The 18,998-nt window shown below is 46.1% G+C and overlaps 2 protein-coding genes across 2 annotated transcripts in view; both read left to right on the top strand.

Annotated features, from left to right (window-relative positions):
• Positions 1-9,744, top strand: part of LOC123327504 (zinc finger protein 169) — a 43,373-nt gene extending 33,629 nt beyond the window's left edge. The window contains exons 5-6 of the mRNA XM_044931767.2: positions 5,673-5,793; positions 9,535-9,744. Coding sequence (XP_044787702.2) covers positions 5,673-5,793; positions 9,535-9,744 — 331 coding nt within the window. The remainder of the gene's footprint in view (positions 1-5,672; positions 5,794-9,534) is intronic.
• On the top strand, positions 8,994-17,638 carry LOC102401932 (zinc finger protein 548). The gene is made up of 4 exons (XM_006078386.4): positions 8,994-9,620; positions 11,385-11,426; positions 14,166-14,292; positions 15,920-17,638. Exons 2-4 carry the CDS (start codon positions 11,391-11,393, stop codon positions 17,500-17,502), a joined length of 1,746 nt encoding a protein of 581 aa, XP_006078448.4. The 5' UTR covers positions 8,994-9,620; positions 11,385-11,390; the 3' UTR covers positions 17,503-17,638.
• The last annotated feature ends 1,360 nt before the right edge of the window (positions 17,639-18,998 follow it).

Raw genomic sequence — 18,998 nt, 5'->3', positions numbered from 1 at the left:
CGAAGACTGGGCCAGTTACACGCTTTTTAAAGGGGTTGCACCCAAAATAAATAAATAAATAAAATAAAATAAAATAAAAATAAAGGGGTTGCACCCAGATTTCCATGAAACATAGTCTGTGCTGATCACATAGAAGTATAGTGACAGTAATATTTGAGATGTTTGGCCTCTCTTGCCTTCTGAGATGGCCCACTCTGTCTATGGAGTGTGTCTCTCTCTGAATTAGCCTTCTTTTACTTTTTTAAAAAAGAAAGAAAGAAAGAAATTTTGAGACGGTCCCCAAAGCTTCCCAGGTGGTGCTGGTAGTAAAAAAAAAAAAAAAAAATCCACCTGCCAATATGGGAACCCAGGGTTCCATCCCTTATCCCATCCAGGAGGGAAATGGCAACCCACTCCAGTATTCTTGCCTGGAAAAATCCCATGGACAGAGGAGCCTGCTGGGCTACAGGCCATGGGGTTGCAAAGTCGGAGGTATCTTAGCGACTAAACTACAACAAAACAGGCCAAACTAAGTGGTCACATGATACCAGGTTGTCACTCAGACAAACTGCATCCATCCATAGCTGGAGTCCAATAAACACTGTCTTACTGTTTTTCATATAAATGTAGCCTAACTTGTTGGCTACAGCTTATGAGTGTCTCTGTGCTAGGTCATAGTCAAAAAACCTAAGACTCCAGACAGGGCCATGGTGAACAAGACAGAGGAGGGATGTGGGGCAACTAGAAGCAGATGGACCATGTACCGTGTCTTTGGTTCCTTCAGAAAAAAACGTAGGTTTAGTGATGGTGTGTCCTATTCAGGAACTGACACATATTTCAGACTCCACATTTTAATACATATCCAGTTCTTTTCTTGGAGAAGGCAATGGCAACCCACTCCAGTACTCTTGCCTGGAAACTCCCATGGCTGGAGGAGCCTGGTAGGCTGCAGTCCATGGGGTCGTGAAGAGTCAGACACGACTGAGCAACTTCACTTTCACTTTTCACTTTCATGCATTGGAGAAGGAAATGGCAACCCACTCCAGCGTTCTTGCCTGGAGAATCCCAGGGACAGAGGAGCCTAGTAGGCTGCCATCTATGGGGTCACACAGAGTCGGACACGACTGAAGTGACTTAGCAGCAGCAGCAGTTCTTGTCTAGAAGCTAAAATCTACCTATCTGAAAAGAAGAGTGACTTATAACATGTCACTTCCTGCCTGGAAAGTGACTCCATGGTTACGGTCATAGCTTATTTGGGACAGGGGCAACTGAACCCTGAGATAAAGTCTTGCAATTTCATGATCCTCTTTCCTTTCTGGGGAGTCAATATAATTTCACCTGCAAGCACAGAGACCATGCATAGAGTTGAGATTACCTCAGGAAAATATCTGTAAATGTTGAAGATGTTGAAACCAATCATCAGTTATTCAAAGTTCTGGCCAAAATACCTCTTGGCCATGTCCACAAAGTTAGGGTCTTAGTGAAGCTTAAAGGGACACTGAAGACTGAGAGTGAGAAAATGAAGCTGAGCATGTTGTTACACAGGAACTTGGCTAGTCTGTGAATCTGGCTCTCTAAATTGTGATTTATTGTTTGTTTATTTAATAAACAATAATAATCTTGTTTTTTTTTTTTGTATACAAAACAATACCAGCTTGAAGGGAGATGTGGAGAGAGCAGATTGATTTGCCAGAATGCTGAAAGCAAACAGGGAATCCATAGCGTCATATTTGTACCCTCGTTAACAAACACTCATTAAATTGCGTATTCCATTCTAAGCACTACTTTGGCTGTATAGGCTCAATATCCAACGAGACCAAGAACCTCTTTCTTCTTGAGTCTGACCTTTTGGTCAAAGTGATAAACAGTACAAACTTAATGATAAGATATTCAATTACATAAGACTTATGTGCAATGAGTGTTAACCAAAATTTCAGAAAAAAAAAAATACCTGATTGGTAGAAAGAGACATTTATTGGGGGTTTGTTAGGACTGCAGCCTGGAAGACACAGTTTTGAGAAACATTAGAATCATGTTTCCCTAGACTACAAAATGGAGGAATTTGGGGATGCAAAAAAAAAAAAAAGGAAGGCCATGGTTTTTTCAATAAATTGTGAAAAATTGTAATTGGAGCTTTCATGAAGTAAGGGTGCTTGTAAAGCAAGGATTGATTGGAACTGGAAATGTCTGCATACTTACAAGGGAGAATCTTGAGACTGCGAGGCTATAGGTAAAATATTTTTTTTTAACAACTTTATTTTTAAATTTTTGGTTGCACTGGGTCTTCGTTGCTGTGCGTGGGCTTTTCCTAGCTGCAGTGAGTAGGGACTACTCTTCGTTTCAGTGCTTGGGCTTCTCATTGCGGTGGCTTCTCTTGTTGCAGAGCACAGGCTCTAGGTGGCGCGGGCTTCCATCCTTGCAGGATGTGGGTTCAATAGTTGAGGCGCACCGGCTTAGCTGCTCCCCATAATGTGGGATCTTTCCGGACCAAGGATCAAAGCCCTCTCCCCTGCATTGGCAAGCAGATTCTTATCCACTGAGCCACCAGGCAAGTCCAGTGGCAGAATTTTTAAAACATCTAGTGTCTGCTGTCCAACTGAACTTGCATTTACTCGTTCACTTTACAGCAAAGCCAATCTACCAACCGGGTTGTGGTGAATGAGAGTACACTGTTAATTGTGGGACATCAAGTGAGGAGAACAGGCAGCTCTAGCTCAAAAGACCCAGACTTCCTGATGGATTTTAGGCAATGGTGTTTGGAGGCAACATTTGGGTTGAGGGGTGCAGCTTGTGGACTTCCTTCTAATTGGTTGGTGTTGAGATAGCTGGGTGATGTTTTGGGAATATTATTGTAGGCATCAAGTAATCAGCATCCTCCACCTGGGTGGGGGGTTTGTTTTTTGTGTCAGTCGCTCACTCGTGTCTGACTCTGCGACCCCATGGACTGTAGCCTGCCAGGCTCTTCTGTCCATGGGATGCTTCAGGCAAGAATACTGGAGTGGGTAGCCATTCTCTTCTCCAGGGAATCTTCCTGACCCAGGGACTGAACCCAGGTCTCGATCAGGTGGCCAAAGTATTGGAGCTTCAGCATTAGTCCTTCCAATGAATATTCAGGGTTGATTTCCTTTAGGATAGATTGGTTTGGTCTCCTTGCTGTCCAAGGGACTCACAAGAGTCTTCTCCAGCACCACAATTGGAAAGTATTCTGGAGAAGGGAATGGCAAACAACTTCAATATTCTTGCCTCGAGACCCCATGAACAGTAGCCTTTGCCATAAGTAAGTAAAAAATGCAGCATATACAAAACAGCAATATAGGACAATTTAACCACCAGCGTAGACCAGTATAGGGCAAGGTACTCTCTTTTAGATATGGTTCAAAGGAAAGGCAGCGATAAAGACTTTTAATTTTACCATTTATTCAGGAAGAGGGAGAAAAGAAAACTTTGTTTAAGGTTTATCTTATTTGTTTACTTAAATTCTTGGCTGTGGTATGTCTTCATTGCTACAGCCTGGCTTTCTCTAGTTGTGGCGAGCAGGGGCTGCTCTCTAGTTGTGGTATACCAGCTTCTCACTGTGCTTCTCAGTGGCTTCTCTCTTGTTTCAGAGCATGGGCTGTAGAGTGCTCGGGCTTCAGCGGCTGTGACTCAGGGGCTTAGTTGCTCCATGGCATATGGGACCTTCTGGGACTAGGAATCGAACTGGTATCCCTTTGGTTGCAAGGTGGATTCTTAACCTCTGGACCATCAGGGAAGTCCCAAGAAAACTTTTTTTCTTTTAAAAATATCTAGGGAATTTCTTGGTGGAATTCTAGTGATTAGGACTCCACACTAGCCCTGCAGGGGCCACAGGTTCGATCCCTAGTTGGGGAATTAAAATCCTGCAAGCTGTGCCAATGGGTCAGTGAATTAAATAAATGAAATAACTGTGACGGGAGAGTTCTGAACTCTACTAAGTGAATGGTGCACGTCAACTACCCTCAAGCCCAAGTCATGCAGAAGGCTCAAGATCATGTGGGAGAGCCTCTAGCTATTTCTACTGCTCTGGTTGTCAGCACTGGGACTTGTCCCTATATTTGGTCCTCAAGATTATTGGGAGAGGCCCTTGCTGGCCTTTTTGGATTGGCCCCTGTGCCCTGTCTGCTTGATCCAGCAGCCCTGCTGTAGAGGGTCTGGGCTACTCTTGGCCAAGGATAGAAGGCAGTCAGCATTGCACTTAAAACACTTTAGAATCAAGAAGGCAACAGTGGAGCTGCATGCAGGGATGGGAGAAAAGTCCCTCCCAACTCCATTTTATTTCGGGTTCCTGTTAGACTGGGTCCATCTTCTATGTTCTTTTCCTAAGGAATTTATCCTATTTTTACTTTTCCTTCATGGAGATTGCTTCCCTGATGGCTCAGATGGTAAAGAATCTGCCTGCATTGCAGGAGACCTGGGTTTGATTCCTGGTGGGGAAGATCCCCTGGAGAAAGGAATGCCTACCCACTCCAGTATTCTTGCCTAGGAAATACCATGGACAGAGGAACCTGGCAGGCTGTGGTCCATGGGGTTGCAAAGAGTTGCACATGACTGAGCAACTAACACTTTCACTAACTGAGGTTACTTAATTTTTACAGTGCCTTTGAGACTGAACAAGCATGGATTACCTAAGTGAAAGTGAAAATGTTAGTCACTCAGTCATGTCCAGCTCTTTGCGACACCATGGACTGTAGTTTACCAGGCTCTTCTGTCCACGGAATTCTCCAGACAACAATATGGGAGTAGGTTGCCATTTCCTTCTCCAGGGGATCTTCCCAACCTAGGGATCAAACCCGGGTCTCCTGCATTGCAGGTAGATTCTTTATCATCTGAGCCTAGGTGGATACATCCCTAATTCAGCAGGGATTTTAAAAAACAAAAAACAAAAACCACATGTCAGTGTTTGTATGAGGAGTGCTTAGAATACGTAATATTAATATTAAACATGTAATATGTTTGTGAGCCTGCGAAAGCTGACTTGCAAGAGAAATAAATTATTAGTTTGGCTTTGCCATAAATAAATGCTAAACATACAAATACAGAATCTTAGGAAACAGGAACATTCCTGCATACACAGAGAAGGTGGCAAAGTATGAAACAGAAGCACATCTTGGAGATAAAGCCACAGCTTCAGTTTCATTTTCTGGCTTTTCGGACTTCACGACCTCTAGCTTAAACTTGGCTAAGATTTTAATTTTTTTTTTTTTACATGTCACAGTTACTCTCACCTAGAATTATTTCTGCTGCTATATATATATATATATATATATATATATATATAATTTTATTTATTTGTTTATGGCTGTGCTGGGTCTTGGTTGCTGCACCGCCTTTTCTCTAGCTGCGGTGAGCCACGACTACTCTTTAGTTGTGCTGCATAGCTTCTCACTGCGGTGGAAATCAAGTTGGTGGCTTTGCCTTCTGCCTATTCATGAGGAGACTCTCCTTGGGCCTGTCTCTTTCCTGACTCAGGAAGGCCTAGGGCGCTACAGTTCTTTTTCACAGGCAAGAGGCAGGCAAAGGATATGGAGTTGGGCAGAGGAGTCTGTTTCAGGAAAGACCCAGAGGGTCCAGTTCCATTTCAAGCCTACCGGTATCTGAAAAGCGACAACATAGCTGATTATAGGAGTGCACACAGAATATCATTATAATATGCTGTTGTCTCTTTGGATTTGTAGATTTGAGACCCTCCTTCTGTTTCGCAGGAGGGCTGAGAGGAGCTACTCCACGTTCAAGGTCAGGAGGGGCGGCAGTGAGGAGATACCCCTCGTCCAAGGTAAGGAGCAGCGGCTGCGCTTTGCTGGAGCAGCCGGGAAGAGATACCCCACGTCCATGGTAAGAGAAACCCAAGTAAGACGGTAGGTGTTGCAAGAGGGCATCAGAGGGCAGACACATTGAAACCACAATCACAGAAAACTAGTCAATCTAATCACACAGACCACAGCCTTGTCTAAATGAAACTAAGCCATGCCGTGTGGGGCCACCCACGACAGGTGGTCATGGTGGAGATGTCTGACAGAATGTGGTCCACTGGAGAAGGGAATGGAAAACCACTTCAGTATTCTTGCCCTGAGAACCCCGTGAACAGTATGAAAAGGCAAAATGATAGGATACTGAAAGAGGAACTCCCCAGGTAGGTAGGTGCCCAATATGCTACTGGAGATCAGTGGAGAAATAACTTCAGAAAGAATGAAGGGATGGAGCCAACGCAAAAACAATACCCAGCTGTGGATGTGACTGGTGATAGAAGCAAGGTCCGATGCTATAAAGAGCAATATTGCACAGGAACCTGGAATGTTAGGTCTATGAATCAAGGCAAATTGGAAGTGGTCAAACAGGAGATGGCAAGAGTGAACGTCGACATTCTAGGAATCAGTGAACTGAAATGGACTGGAATGGGTGAATTTAACTCAGATGACCATTATATCTACTACTGCGGGCAGGAATCCCTCAGAAGAAATGGAGTAGCCATCACGGTCAACAAAAGAGTCCGAAATGCAGTACTTGGGTGCAATCTCAAAAACGACAGAATGATCTCTGTTCGTTTCCAAGGCAAACCTTTCAATATCACAGTAATCCAAATCTATGCCCCAACCAGTAATGCTGAAGAAGCTGAAGTTGAATGGTTCTATGCAGACCTACAAGACCTTCCAGAACTAATACCCAAAAAAGATGTCCTTTTCATTATAGGGGGCTGGAATGCAAAAGTAGGAAGTCAAGAAACACCTGGAGTAACAGGCAAATTTGGCCTTGGAATATGGAATGAAGCAGGGCAAAGGCTAATAGAGTTTTGCTGAGAGAATGCACTGGTCATAGCAAATACCCTCTTCCAACAACAGAAGAGAAGACTCTACACATGGACATCACCAGATGGTCAACACCAAAATCAGATTGATTATATTCTTTGCAGCCAAAGATGGAGAAGCTCTATACAGTCAACAAAAACAAGACCAGGTGCTGACTGTGGCTCAGATCATGAACTCCTTATTGCCAAATTCAGGCTGAAATTGAAGAAAGTAGGGAAAACCACTAGACCATTCAGGTATGACCTAAATCAAATCCCTTATGATTATACAGTGGAAGTGAGAAATAGATGTAAGGGCCTAGATCTGATAGATAGAGTGCCTGATGAACTATGGACTGAGGTTCGTGACATTGTACAGGAGACAGGGATCAAGACCATCCCCATGGAAAAGAAATGCAAAAAAGCAAAATGGCTGGCTGGGGAGGCCTTACAAATAGCTGTGAAAAGAAGAGAAGTGAAAATCAAAGGAGAAAATGAAAGATATACCCATCTGAATGCAGAGTTCCAAAGAATAGCAAGGAGAGATAAGAAAGCCTTCCTCAGCGAACAATGCAAAGAAATAGAGGAAAACAACAGAATGGGAAAGACTAGAGATCTCTTCAAGAAAATTAGAGATACCAAGGGAACATTTCATGCAAAGATGGGCTTGATAAAGGACAGAAATGGTATGGACCTAACAGAAGCAGAAGATATTAAGAAAAGGTGGCAAGAATACACAGAAGAACTGTACAAAAAAGATCTTCACGACCAAGATAATCAAAATGGTGTGATCACCGGCCTAGAGCCAGACATCCTGGAATGGGAAGTCAAGTGGGCCTTAGAAAGCATCACTATGAACAAAGGTAGTGGAGGTGATGGAATTCCAGTTGAGCTATTTCAAATCCTGAAAGATGATGCTGTGAAAGTGCTGCACTCAATATGCCAGCAAATTTGGAAAACTCAGCAGTGGCCACAGGACTGGAAAAGGTCAGTTTTCATTCCAATCCCAAAGAAAGGCAATGCCAAAGAATGCTCAAACTACCGCACAATTGTACTCATCTCACACGCTAGTAAAGTAATGCTCAATTGAGCATAAAAGCCAGGCTTCAGCAATACATGAACCGTGAACTTCCATGTTCAAGCTGGTTTCAGAAAAGGCAGAGGAACCAGAGTTCAAATTGCCAGCATTCACTGGATCACAGAAAAATCAAGAGAGTTCCAGAAAAATATCTATTTCTGTTTTATTGACTATACCAAAGCCTTTGACTGTGTGGATCACAATAAACTGTGGAAAATTCTGAAAGAGATGGGAATACCAGACCACCCGACCTGCCTCTTGAGACACCTATATGCAGGTCAGGAAGCAACAGTTAGAACTGGACATGGAACAACAGACTGGTTCCAAATAAGAAAGGAGTACATCAAGGCTGTATATTGTCACCCTGCTTGTTTAACTTATATGCAGAGTACATCATGAGAAACGCTGGGCTGGAAGAAGCACACGCTGGAATCAAGATTGCCGGGAGAAATATCAATAACCTCAGATATGCAGATGACACCACCCTTATGGCAGAAAGTGAAGAGGAACTGAAAAGCCTCTTGATGAAGGTGAAAGAGGAGAGTGAAAAAGTTGGCTTAAAACTCAACATTCAGAAAACTAAGATCATGGCATCCGGTCCCATCACTTCATGGGAAATAGATGGGGAAAGAGTGGAAACAGTGTCAGACTTTATTTTTGGGGCTCCAAAATCACTGCAGATGGTGATTTCAGCCATGAAATTAAAAGACGCTTACTCCTTGGAAGGAAAGTTATGACCAACCTAGATAGCATATTCAAAAGCAGAGACATTACTTTGCCAACAAAGGTCCATCTAGTCAAGGCTATGGTTTTTCTAGTAATCACGTATGGATGTGAGAGTTGGACTGTGAAGAAAGCTGAGCGCCAAAGAATTGATGCTTTTGAACTGTGGTGTTGGAGAAGACTCTTGAGAGTCCCTTGGACTGCAAGGAGATCCAACCAGTCCATTCTGAAGGAGATCAGCCCTGGGATTTCTTTGGAAGGAATGATGCTAAAGCTGAAACTCCAACACTTTGGCCACCTCATGCGAAGAGTTGACTCATTGGGAAAGACTCTGATGCTGGGAGGGATTGAGGGCAGGAGGAGAAGGGGACGACAGAGGATGAGATGGCTGGATGGCATCACTGACTCGATGGACGTGAGTCTCAGTGAACTCAGGGAGTTGGTGATGGACAGGGAGGCCTGGCGTGCTGCGATTCATGGGGTCGCAAAGAGTCGGACACGACGAGCGAGTGAACTGACCTGAAACTTTCTGTGAATTTCCTAGACTGCTCTATAGAAATCAGAGTACATCCCTTGTAAAAGCAAGCGAAACCCCGCCCCATCGTTGGAGCCTGAGAGCTTGGTTTCCCTCAGCTTGTGGAAAAAAAGGGAAGTGAGTTCTGCTCTGACCAGAGGCAAGTGTGGGGGCAGCAGAAACTACATCACCCAGAAGTCTGTGCGGTGCGAGGCGGCTGTGACTGAGCCAGTGAAAGCTTAGGAGAGGCGGGCGTATGTGCGTGCGCACTGCGTTAGGGCGGGACTTCCGGCGTTTTCTCTCGTAGTCTTTTGGAGGCTCTTCGGCTGTTCACCAGCTACGGGCCTTACCTTAGCCTGCTGAGGGGTGAGGTTACCTAACGGAAAAGCGGGAGGAGACAAGTTGTCCCCGCTATTCAGAATCGGCCCTTTGAGCCCGTAGTTGTCGGCGGTGTCCTCCTACCTGCCCCACTCGCCGCATCTCCTGGCCCAGCTCTTCCCTCCGGCCAGTGACCGAGGTCGGCGCAGGTGGGTGCTGTGTCTCCCGGGCCCCCACCTGGCCCGACTCCGAGTCCCAGATCCGGGGGGAAGGGTGCCCGTTCAGGTCCCTGCCGGTCAGCCCCAGAGTCCAGAACTGAGGGCGGCCTTGTGAGGGGTCGCCCTTCAGCTAGTGGGCTGGGGTGAGGGAGAGAGTTCCCTCTTGGGCGACGGTGCAGGGCTTGCAGGTCCTCCCCTAGTCGGCAGCCTTGGGGAAACTTGGGGTCACCTTTTTCTGGGACAGAAGGGAACGGAGTGCCTCACCTGAAATGGCAACCTGAGCAGGTGCGAGCCATGGAAGGTTGTTGTGAAGGAGGTGGGACTGGGAGAACCGTGTCTAGAGTTAGAAGTTGGGAGAAAAGAATGCGAATGGAGGCAGGAAGAGTGGGAGGTGCTATAGACCCCAGGAGAATTTGGGGAGAGGCTGGGCCAGGGAGGTAGCGGGACATTGGAGATGGGATAAGACTCTGGGTAGGTTTCTTCAGTAGAGTCTACAGGACTTTCTGATGCTCCATGTGTGGCCAGGAGGATGTGGACTGGCCCAGCATGGCGTGGGAATCAGATTGAGGAGGGGGGTCATAAGCTTGTTGCCTGAGATGGGCCCTGTGGTGAGGGAGAGGAGGGCTTAGAGTAGGAGGGCAGGACGTGAATGCTGGGTGCCAGCATCCCTGATGCTCCTTCCAGGAAAGAGCATACCTGTCTGAGGAGGGATTCTGGCCTGTGTCTTCAGGGTAAAGAGCTTCAAGTCTGTGGAGCCTGTTGTGGGTGCTGGAGTGGATTCTCCACTGGCAGGCTCTACCGACCCTCACTGCCTCCCCGATGGAAGGAGGGAAAGATCAACCAGGCTGATGGGGCCAGTGGGTCCTAGACCCACCTCACCCCTCAGGGCAGGAGGGATGAGACTCTGCTTCAGTCAAGGGCTCCCAGCAAGCTCCCTTTTGAGGATTTACTCAGTAGGCCTGCTTGCTGAATGGGCTAGTAGCTGACCTGCCTGCTCAGCCCCTCCCAATGACTCATTAACTTAAGAATGTATGAAAATTAACCAAGAGTTAATCAATATTCCTCTAAATACACACACAGGCAGTTATAAACGAACCTGTTCACTCAGTTAAATCTTTGTAAACACTTTGTAATTGGCTTGTCATTGCTTTGCCTCTATATATTTGCTTACAAGGTAAAGTTTTATGTATGACATCTTCTGAGATCCTAAAAAAATATGAAGACCCCAAATTTCAAGACTATACCACTTCAATTGCCTGAAAATACGTATAAAACTATTGTTCTTATGGACAGTCATAGCTGATACATGGTATGTCCTCCTTACATTAGATACCAATATGAGTCTTCTGAGGTTGGAATAATTATCTTCAGTAGAATTTTCTTTTGCCTGAAGTTCAGGGAGGCTCAGTCCTTCTCCAGGGACACTTGGTAAGAAGCAGTACTGTTTGCTGACATGCTCAGTCGTGTCCGACTCTTCGCGACCCCATGGACTATACAGTCCGTGGAATTCTCCAGGCCAGGATACTGGAGTGGGTACCCTTTCGCTTCTCCAGGGGATCTTCCCAACCCAGGAATCAAACTAGGGTCTTCTGTGTTATAGGCGGATTCTTTACCAACTGAGCTATCAGGGAAGCCTGAGCTTAGACTGACAGGCAGAGGTCCTGTTACACCAGGGCCAGGAAGAGGTGGAGGTCCAACTCTGCTGTAGGATTCTAGCACTGTTGTCCACGTCTCATGACGTCTTTCTTCCCCCAGGGCCCCATGGCAGTGGTAGAGATGCTCATGAGTCCTGTACAGGTAAGTCATAATTATCAATCTGATAGTTTTATCATCCTGATATATATGCCCTTGAGGAATGGCAGTGTCGCAAGGCTTCTATCCCTGTTTTCTGTCTTGCATCTGTAGACCATGTGCTCTCACCATGCCCAGAATCCTATATTTAGTCCTGTGTTATATATTTGTCAGCAGTTTCATTGCTGATAGCTGATGGGGGAAGGTGTGGCAGGGAGCCCTGGCCACAGGATTTAAAATGTCCAGACAGTTGCTCATGATACTGAGGTGGAATATGCAGGGAACTGTTGGTTCTGTCATATCTGGTGAGAATGGGGTGCTGGGACAGGGGTGCACAGGTATCAGGTATCAGGCCTGAGGTCCTGGTTCTCTAACCCTCAGGTTGAGGGCAGGTAGGGAAGGTTTGAAGCAGAGCAGGAAGGTGCCATGTCTCAGATTTTAATAGGCTCCCTGTGACTGCAGAGTAGAAGACAGACTAGGTGTGCATGAAGGCTGGGAGGTATGAGGGGAATTTCTGCCATCATCCGTGTGCGTGTTTGTGGGGGCTACACCTGAGTGGTGGCTGTGAAGGTAGGCATAGAGCTGCCCAGGTTGTTTTTTGTTTTGTTTTGTTTTAATGTTGTTTATATTTTAAATTGAATATATTTTATCATATTTTATATTTTATATTTATCATGTATTTTAAATATTATATATTTAGGTGGTTTACAATGATGTGTTGTCCATATTTTATGTAATGGAGAATGAGGTACTCAAGGAGGTAGGCTGATAGGAAGAATCAGGGAAGACCCCAGGTTTCTGGCTTCATTAGGAAGGATGGATACCTCATCAGCTAAAATGAGGAAGCAGCTCTAGTTGTAGGGAGAATTTCCAAATGGAATAAGAAGAGTTAGTTTTTGTCCATGTCACAGATGTTCCAGAGATTCCCAAGGGGAGGTTTCCCAGAGTTGTCAGGAAGGTGCAATCCCACAAGTGAGATGCAGTGAGGAGGAGAGTGAACAGTTGGCCCTGAGCCCTGGCACTGAGCTTATAAAGACAAGGACAGATCTGAGTTTTTCTGAGGGTCAGCATCTGGAGGAGGGACCCCAGGGAATCACTTTTACACAGAGTCTGAGTTTCACAGGAAGGATCCAAGGTGGAGACAGCCATGGCATAGGATCCTTGGGTTGGACTAAGCTGCAGGTAATATTTAGGCAGTATCATTTCTAGTTGGTGTTGGGGATGCCATTAGAGGACAAGGAGTGAGGATGAAGGGCCTGAGTAGTAGGTCTCTGGGTTGGATACCTGGCTGGTGGTGATGGGCATCACCAAGACAGATGAGGAAGCAAAGTGTCTGTGTGACAGCAGAGTGTAGGTGTGAGAAAGTCTTCAGGCCAGTGCAGACAGGAGATGGATGTTGAGGATGGAAAAGGAATTAGCTGAGAGAGTCTCTAGACCTAGGGTGCAGTGGGAATGTGACTGGGGAGGTCTGTGTGCCTGGGCTTCACGTGAAGAGAGAGGAAGGTGTTGACTGCTTGTGGGACAGTCCTTGCAGTGCAGAAGAGGGCAAGAGCTAAGGGGACATGAGGTCTCATGTAGGTGGGATGGCTAGAGAGGAAGCAAAAAACAGGGCCCTGTGGGGAGACCTTCTGGGGTGTGCCTCCAAGGCTTGGGGTGGGCCCTGGCCTTAGAGGATTTGGTGTTCAGGGGCAGGATTGGCTGCATTAAATGTTGGATGCATTTGCCATTCAGTGCCTGGACTCCGTGTGCAGAGCAGCCCATAAGGAGGTGGAGGGAGTGCCTGCAGTGTCTGGGGTGCGGTGGGTGTGGCGCTGTCACCATGGAGGGGTCAGAGTTGTCAGGAAGGTGCGGTCCTACAAGTGAGGTGCAGCGAGGAGGAGAGTGAATGGTTGGCCCTGAGCCCTGGCACTGGGCTTATAAAGACAAGGACACATCTGAGTTTGTTTGAGGGTCAGCATCTGGGAGAGGGACCCCAGGGAAATTGTCCAGCAGGAGAGGGGTAGGGCCATGCATGGCAGTCCACAGCCTACATGGTGGTTTGTTTTCTGCTGTGTACTGGACACAGGGATCCATGGTCATGAGGAGAGAGCAGGCACTGATGCCCTTAGGACGTATCTTGAGGGTGGGACGTGTGGGAGGAGGCTGAGTGGGGACAGATGCGTAGGGGGAGGGTGAAGGTCCTGGAGAGGGATGTGCATCAGTGGTTGTACCCAGAGGATATTAACTTGTGGAAGTGAGTGAGTGGGGATGAGTGGTGACACAGAGAGGCCGATGACATTTCAAGAAAGTTTCATTGCTTACATTTCCCGAAAGGAGGCACACTGTGTAACCCAGGGTCATGTGGGGAATCACCATACTTGGTTAGCAGGTGCAAGCACCGGTTTGGGGAAACCAGTGGTCAGAGCCTTTCTTGGATTTTCAGGGGAAATGTGGGGAGGGTTGGACAGAAGGCTTAGGGATGAATAGTTTGGATAATTCTGTGTACCTGGAGTACGGGAGCTGTCTCTAGCTGTCTGGTACCTGGCTCTGGACTGATTTAGGGCAGGGGAAATACTGATCTGGTGAGTGAGAGTTAGTTCAGGTGTTGGTTCAGAGTATGAACTCTGGAAGCAAGGGAGATGTGAACAAATTTGGCCTTAAGTTTAGCCCTGTAATTAATGGATGGCAAATAGATAAATACAGAATCCACAAAACTAAGTTAAAACAGGAAGCTGTTCATGAACCAGACACTTTTGATTTTGGCAGGACTGTGTGGTCTTCGAGGACGTGGCTGTATATTTCTCCCAGGAGGAGTGGGGCCTCCTTGATGAAACTCAGAAACACTTGTACCATGCTGTGATGACAGAGAACTTGGCACTCGTGACCTCCCTGGGTAAGCTCTGCACACTCACCCAGTGTTCTGGGCTGCACTCTGTTCTACCCCTTTTCCCAGGGGCAGCTCTGTGACCCCCACATTGAGACCTTCCTTTCCTGGTTTCCTGGTACGTGTGCTGTTGGTGCTGGGGCTGGACCACGTGTACAGGGTCACTGTTCTCCCTGCAGAGCCCTATCTCTTCCATTCTGAGAACTTGCACGACAGGGCTCAGGAGTCAGAAATCTAAATTTTATCTGAGACCCCCTCTGACCTGGCTTGTCCCTGGTAGGTGATCAGACTAGATGCTTGGACTCTTGTTGCCCCAGGCTTTCCCCTCCTCTTGCTGACATTTCTTTCAGGCACCAACCAAGATACAAATTTTGGGACCATTATTGCTTCTGCAGTCTCTCCTATGAAGCTGTTAGAATTTTAGCATGTCAGACGCCCTGTGTTGAATTTCTGGACATATGCTGGCCCCTCCTTTTTCTGTCTTTCATGTAGGACTGGCATCTTTCTGATGCCACATCAGTGCTCACCTGGTGCAGGAGGGAGGACCCTGGGTGCTTGATAGTGTGGTCATTACTGCATCTATGGCAGAAGACACTCAGAATTACCCGAGCTCAGTGTGAGGTCCTGGGACATGGTGCCATGTCAGAACTGGGAACTTGTTCTGTGTTCACCATTGATTGATGCTATGACCGCTGGCCATACCTCATTTCTTCCTTTTCTTCTCAATTTTTATTTCTTCTGTCACCCTCCAGCCATACCTTTGTGACCCTCACTTGTCACATGTTCCATATCACTGCTTTATATATAAGATGTCCTGAGGTCTGCAGGTATATATCCTTAAATAGTGCTAGAACTTTAGCATCTCCTTTGTATCTGATGTTTCAAGGTCTGGGCACCATCTTTGTTATAGGGCTCACCTGTCACCCATAGCCATGGGTGTGGTGGAGGCCCCTTGCAGAGGACTGATTTGGAGGCATGCTGTAGTCTGAATGTTCGTGTCTCCACACATTCCATATGTTGAAAACTTAATGCCCAAGGTGGCAGTATTAGGAGATGGGGTCTTTGGGGTGATTAGGTCATGAAGGCAGAGCCTTTAAGAATGAGGTTAATGCCCTTTTGAAAGAGGACCCCACTGAGGCTTCCCTGGTGGTCCAATGGTCAAGACTTCGCATTTCCCATGCAGAGTGCCTGAGTTAGATTCCTGTTGAAGGAACTAAGCTCCCACATGACACGCAGCCCAGCCCAAAAGATTAAAGGAAAAAAAAGGAGGAGACTGCACAGAGCTTCCAGGCTCCTTCCACCATGTGTGAGGACACGATGAGAAGTCTGTGACCTAGAAAAATGCATATGGGTCTCTGGGTTCCATCCTCTAGAAATGTGAGAAATAAACTTCTGTTCATTATAAGCCAGTCAGCTTATAATTTTATCACAGCATCCCGAATGGACTGAAAGAGTAACTCTTCCTTCAGTCTTTACCTGTTGACAGGACTGTGGGAGCTCCCCAGGTCCATCTCTGCACAGCAGATCTTCTTCTCTCTGGCTCTGATCTTGGGTGTGTGTGACAGACATATTTTTGATGGGGCTGTCCTTTCCATCAAAGTCAACATGCACTTTACCAGCATCTATCTGGTTACAGGTTGTTGTCATGGAGCCCAAGGTGAGGAGGCCTCTTCTGAGCAAGGTGTTTCTGTAGAGATGTCAGAGGTCAGGACTGCAAAGCCAGATCCATCCTCCAGGAAGGCCCAGTCCAGTGACATGTGTGGCCCACTCTCCAGAGACCTTTTACCCCTGCCTGAGCATGACAGAATGTACCCTGATGAAGGACTGTACATTTGTGGAGCAGACCTTTTCCAGCACCAGAAGGAGAGTAGAGACAAACTTTGCAGAAGGGCTGAGGGGCAGCCTTCATTTGTGACCAACAGCAGTGTTCACACAGGAGAGAGGACCTTGACCTGCAGCAGAGATGGGAAGCCCTTCCCAGGCAGCACAGGCCTTCTGCAGCAGCTGGCCCCTCGTGGTGTGGGGCAGCCACATGGGGACACTGAGTGCCAGGAGGCCTTTGGTCATGAACAAAGTGGTTACAGGTGCACTCAGTGTGGGAAAGCCTTCAGCCGAAAACAGATACTTGTTGAGCACCAAAAAATCCACACTGGAGTAAGGCCTCATGAGTGCAGCATATGCGGGATGGCCTTCATTAGAAAATTTCACCTTGTTCAGCACCAGAGAATCCACACTGGAGAAAGACCTTTTCGGTGTGGTGAATGTGGGAAATGTTTTAGGTACAACTCCACGCTCATGAGTCATCAGCGAGTTCACACTGGATTAAGGCCTTATGAGTGCAGCAAATGTGGGGAATTCTTCAAGTACAATGCCAACTTCATGAAACATCAGAGAAAGCACAATGGAGAAAGGCCTTTTGAGTGCAGAGAATGTGGAAAATTCTTTAGGTATAACTATAGACTGATAAGACATGGGAGAGTTCACACTGGAGAAACTCCTTATAAGTGCATTGAATGTGGGAAGTTTTTCAGGTACAGCTCCACATTCATTAGACATCAGAGAGTTCATACTGCAGAAAAGCCTTATAAGTGTAATGAATGTGGGAAATTCTTTAGGTACAATTCCACACTCATTAAACACCAGAGAGTTCATACCGGAGAAAGGCCTTACGAGTGCAGTGAATGTGGAAAATTTTTTAGGTACACGTCCACCCTCATTAGACATCAGAGAGTTCATACTGTAGAAAGGCCTTATGAGTGCAGCTTGTGTGGGGAATACTTTAAGTACAAAGCCAAACTTATTAAACATTGGCAAAATCACACCGGAGAAAGGCCTTATGAGTGCAGTGAATGTGGGAAGGCCTTTAGGTACCACTGCAGACTCATTAGACATAAGAGAGTTCACAGTGGAGAGCGGCCTTATGAGTGCAGTGAATGTGGGAAACTCTTTCGGTACAACTCCAACCTCATTAAACATTGGAGAAATCACACTGGAGAGAGGCCTTACGAGTGCAGAGAATGTGGGAAAGCCTTTAGCCACAAGCACATACTTGTTGAGCACCAGAAGATCCACACTGGAGAAAGAGCTTACGAGTGCAGCACATGTCACAAAGCCTTCATTCGGAAGTCCCACCTTGCTCATCACCAGAAGATTCACACCGAAGACACTACGAGCGCTGTGAATGTGGGCAGCTCTTTAGATACAACTCCAACCTCATGAAGCGGAGAGTTCAGTGGTAGAGACCTTATGAAGGGGCCTGCTGTATAGCACAGGAAACTATATTCAATACCGTGTAATAAGTTATAATGGAAAAGAATCTGGGAAAGAATTTTATATATAAACTGAATCACTTTTATATATGCCTGAAACACTGTAAATCAACTATACTTCAATTAAAAAACAAAATACCATATAAGTACAGAAGCTATGGTAAATGAGGTACTACTCCAAACTCCTAACTCGTAGGTGCTGGAGAAGCCCCTATGAGTTATGTTGGGCTATGTTCACTTCTGAGTACAGCAAACATGGAAAGTTGTTTTGGTACAGCTGCCCACTTTAGACATCAAGAGTTCATACCAGAGGCAAACCTTTTCGGTGAATGTAAGTTTTTAGCTTAAACTCCAGCCCGATTACACATCAGTGATTTCACAATGGAGAAAGGCCTTAGTGCAGCAGTTATGGACATATGTTCTGCCAAAACTTCTTCCTCATTCAGCACCAAAAAGTTCACACCAGAGGGAGTATTGCAAATGGGGCAAGATGAGCAAGTTGCTCTAATCTATCCCTGAGAACATCTCTTTTTTGATGGTGTAAAATATATCTAACAATGCTGGGCTTCCCTGGTAGCTCAGCTGGTAAAGAATCCACCTGTAATACAGGAGACCCCGATTTGATTCCTGGGTTGGGAAGCTATGCTAGGGAAGAGATAGGCTACCCACTCCAGTATTCTTGGGCTTCCCTGGTGGATCAGCTGGTAAAGAATCTGCCTGCAATGCAGGAGACCTGGGTTCAATCCCTGGGTTGAGAAAATCCACTGGAGAAGGGAAAAGCTACTCACTCCAGTATTCTGGCCTGGAGAATTCTATGGACTGTATAGTCCATGGGGTCGCAAAAGAGTTGGTCATGACTGAGCGACTTTAGGGCTTCTCTGATAGCTCAGTTGGTAAAGAATCCGCCTGCAATGCAGGAGACCCTGGTTTGATTCCTGGGTCAGAAGGATCTGCTGGAGAAGAGATAAGCTACCCACTCCAGTATTCTGGCCTGGAGAATTCCATGGACTGTATAGTCCATGAGGCTGCAAAGAGTCAGACACAACTGAGCAACTTTCACTTTCATATGTAACAAAATTTACCCTCTTACCTTTTAATGTTCGGTGTACTGTGTTTAAAAATTAATAGCTAGTTTCCAGAATTCTTTTTCATCTTGCAAAAATAAAACTCTGTACCCCTTAAACAACATCTCTCTCTTCTCCCTCCCTACCCTACCTGTCTACCTCTGTTTTACATTCTTGTCTATGAATTTGATTATTCTGGATACTTTGCATAAGTGTAATCATACATTTTTTTCATCTCTTTGCAGCTGGTTTATTTAGCTTAGAATAATGTCCCCATGTTGAAACATTTGTCAGCATTTTCTTCTGTCTTGAGAAGGAATCAGAATTGACCTGCCTAAAACATGAGGAAGGGTGCTGATTGTCGATACAAGTTTGTCTGATA

The sequence above is a fragment of the Bubalus bubalis genome, chromosome 18 (assembly GCF_019923935.1).
Source record: "Bubalus bubalis isolate 160015118507 breed Murrah chromosome 18, NDDB_SH_1, whole genome shotgun sequence".
Taxonomy (NCBI): Eukaryota; Metazoa; Chordata; class Mammalia; order Artiodactyla; family Bovidae; genus Bubalus; species Bubalus bubalis.
Note: the sequence above shows the minus strand (reverse complement) of the source record. Positions and strands in the feature narration are given on the sequence as shown.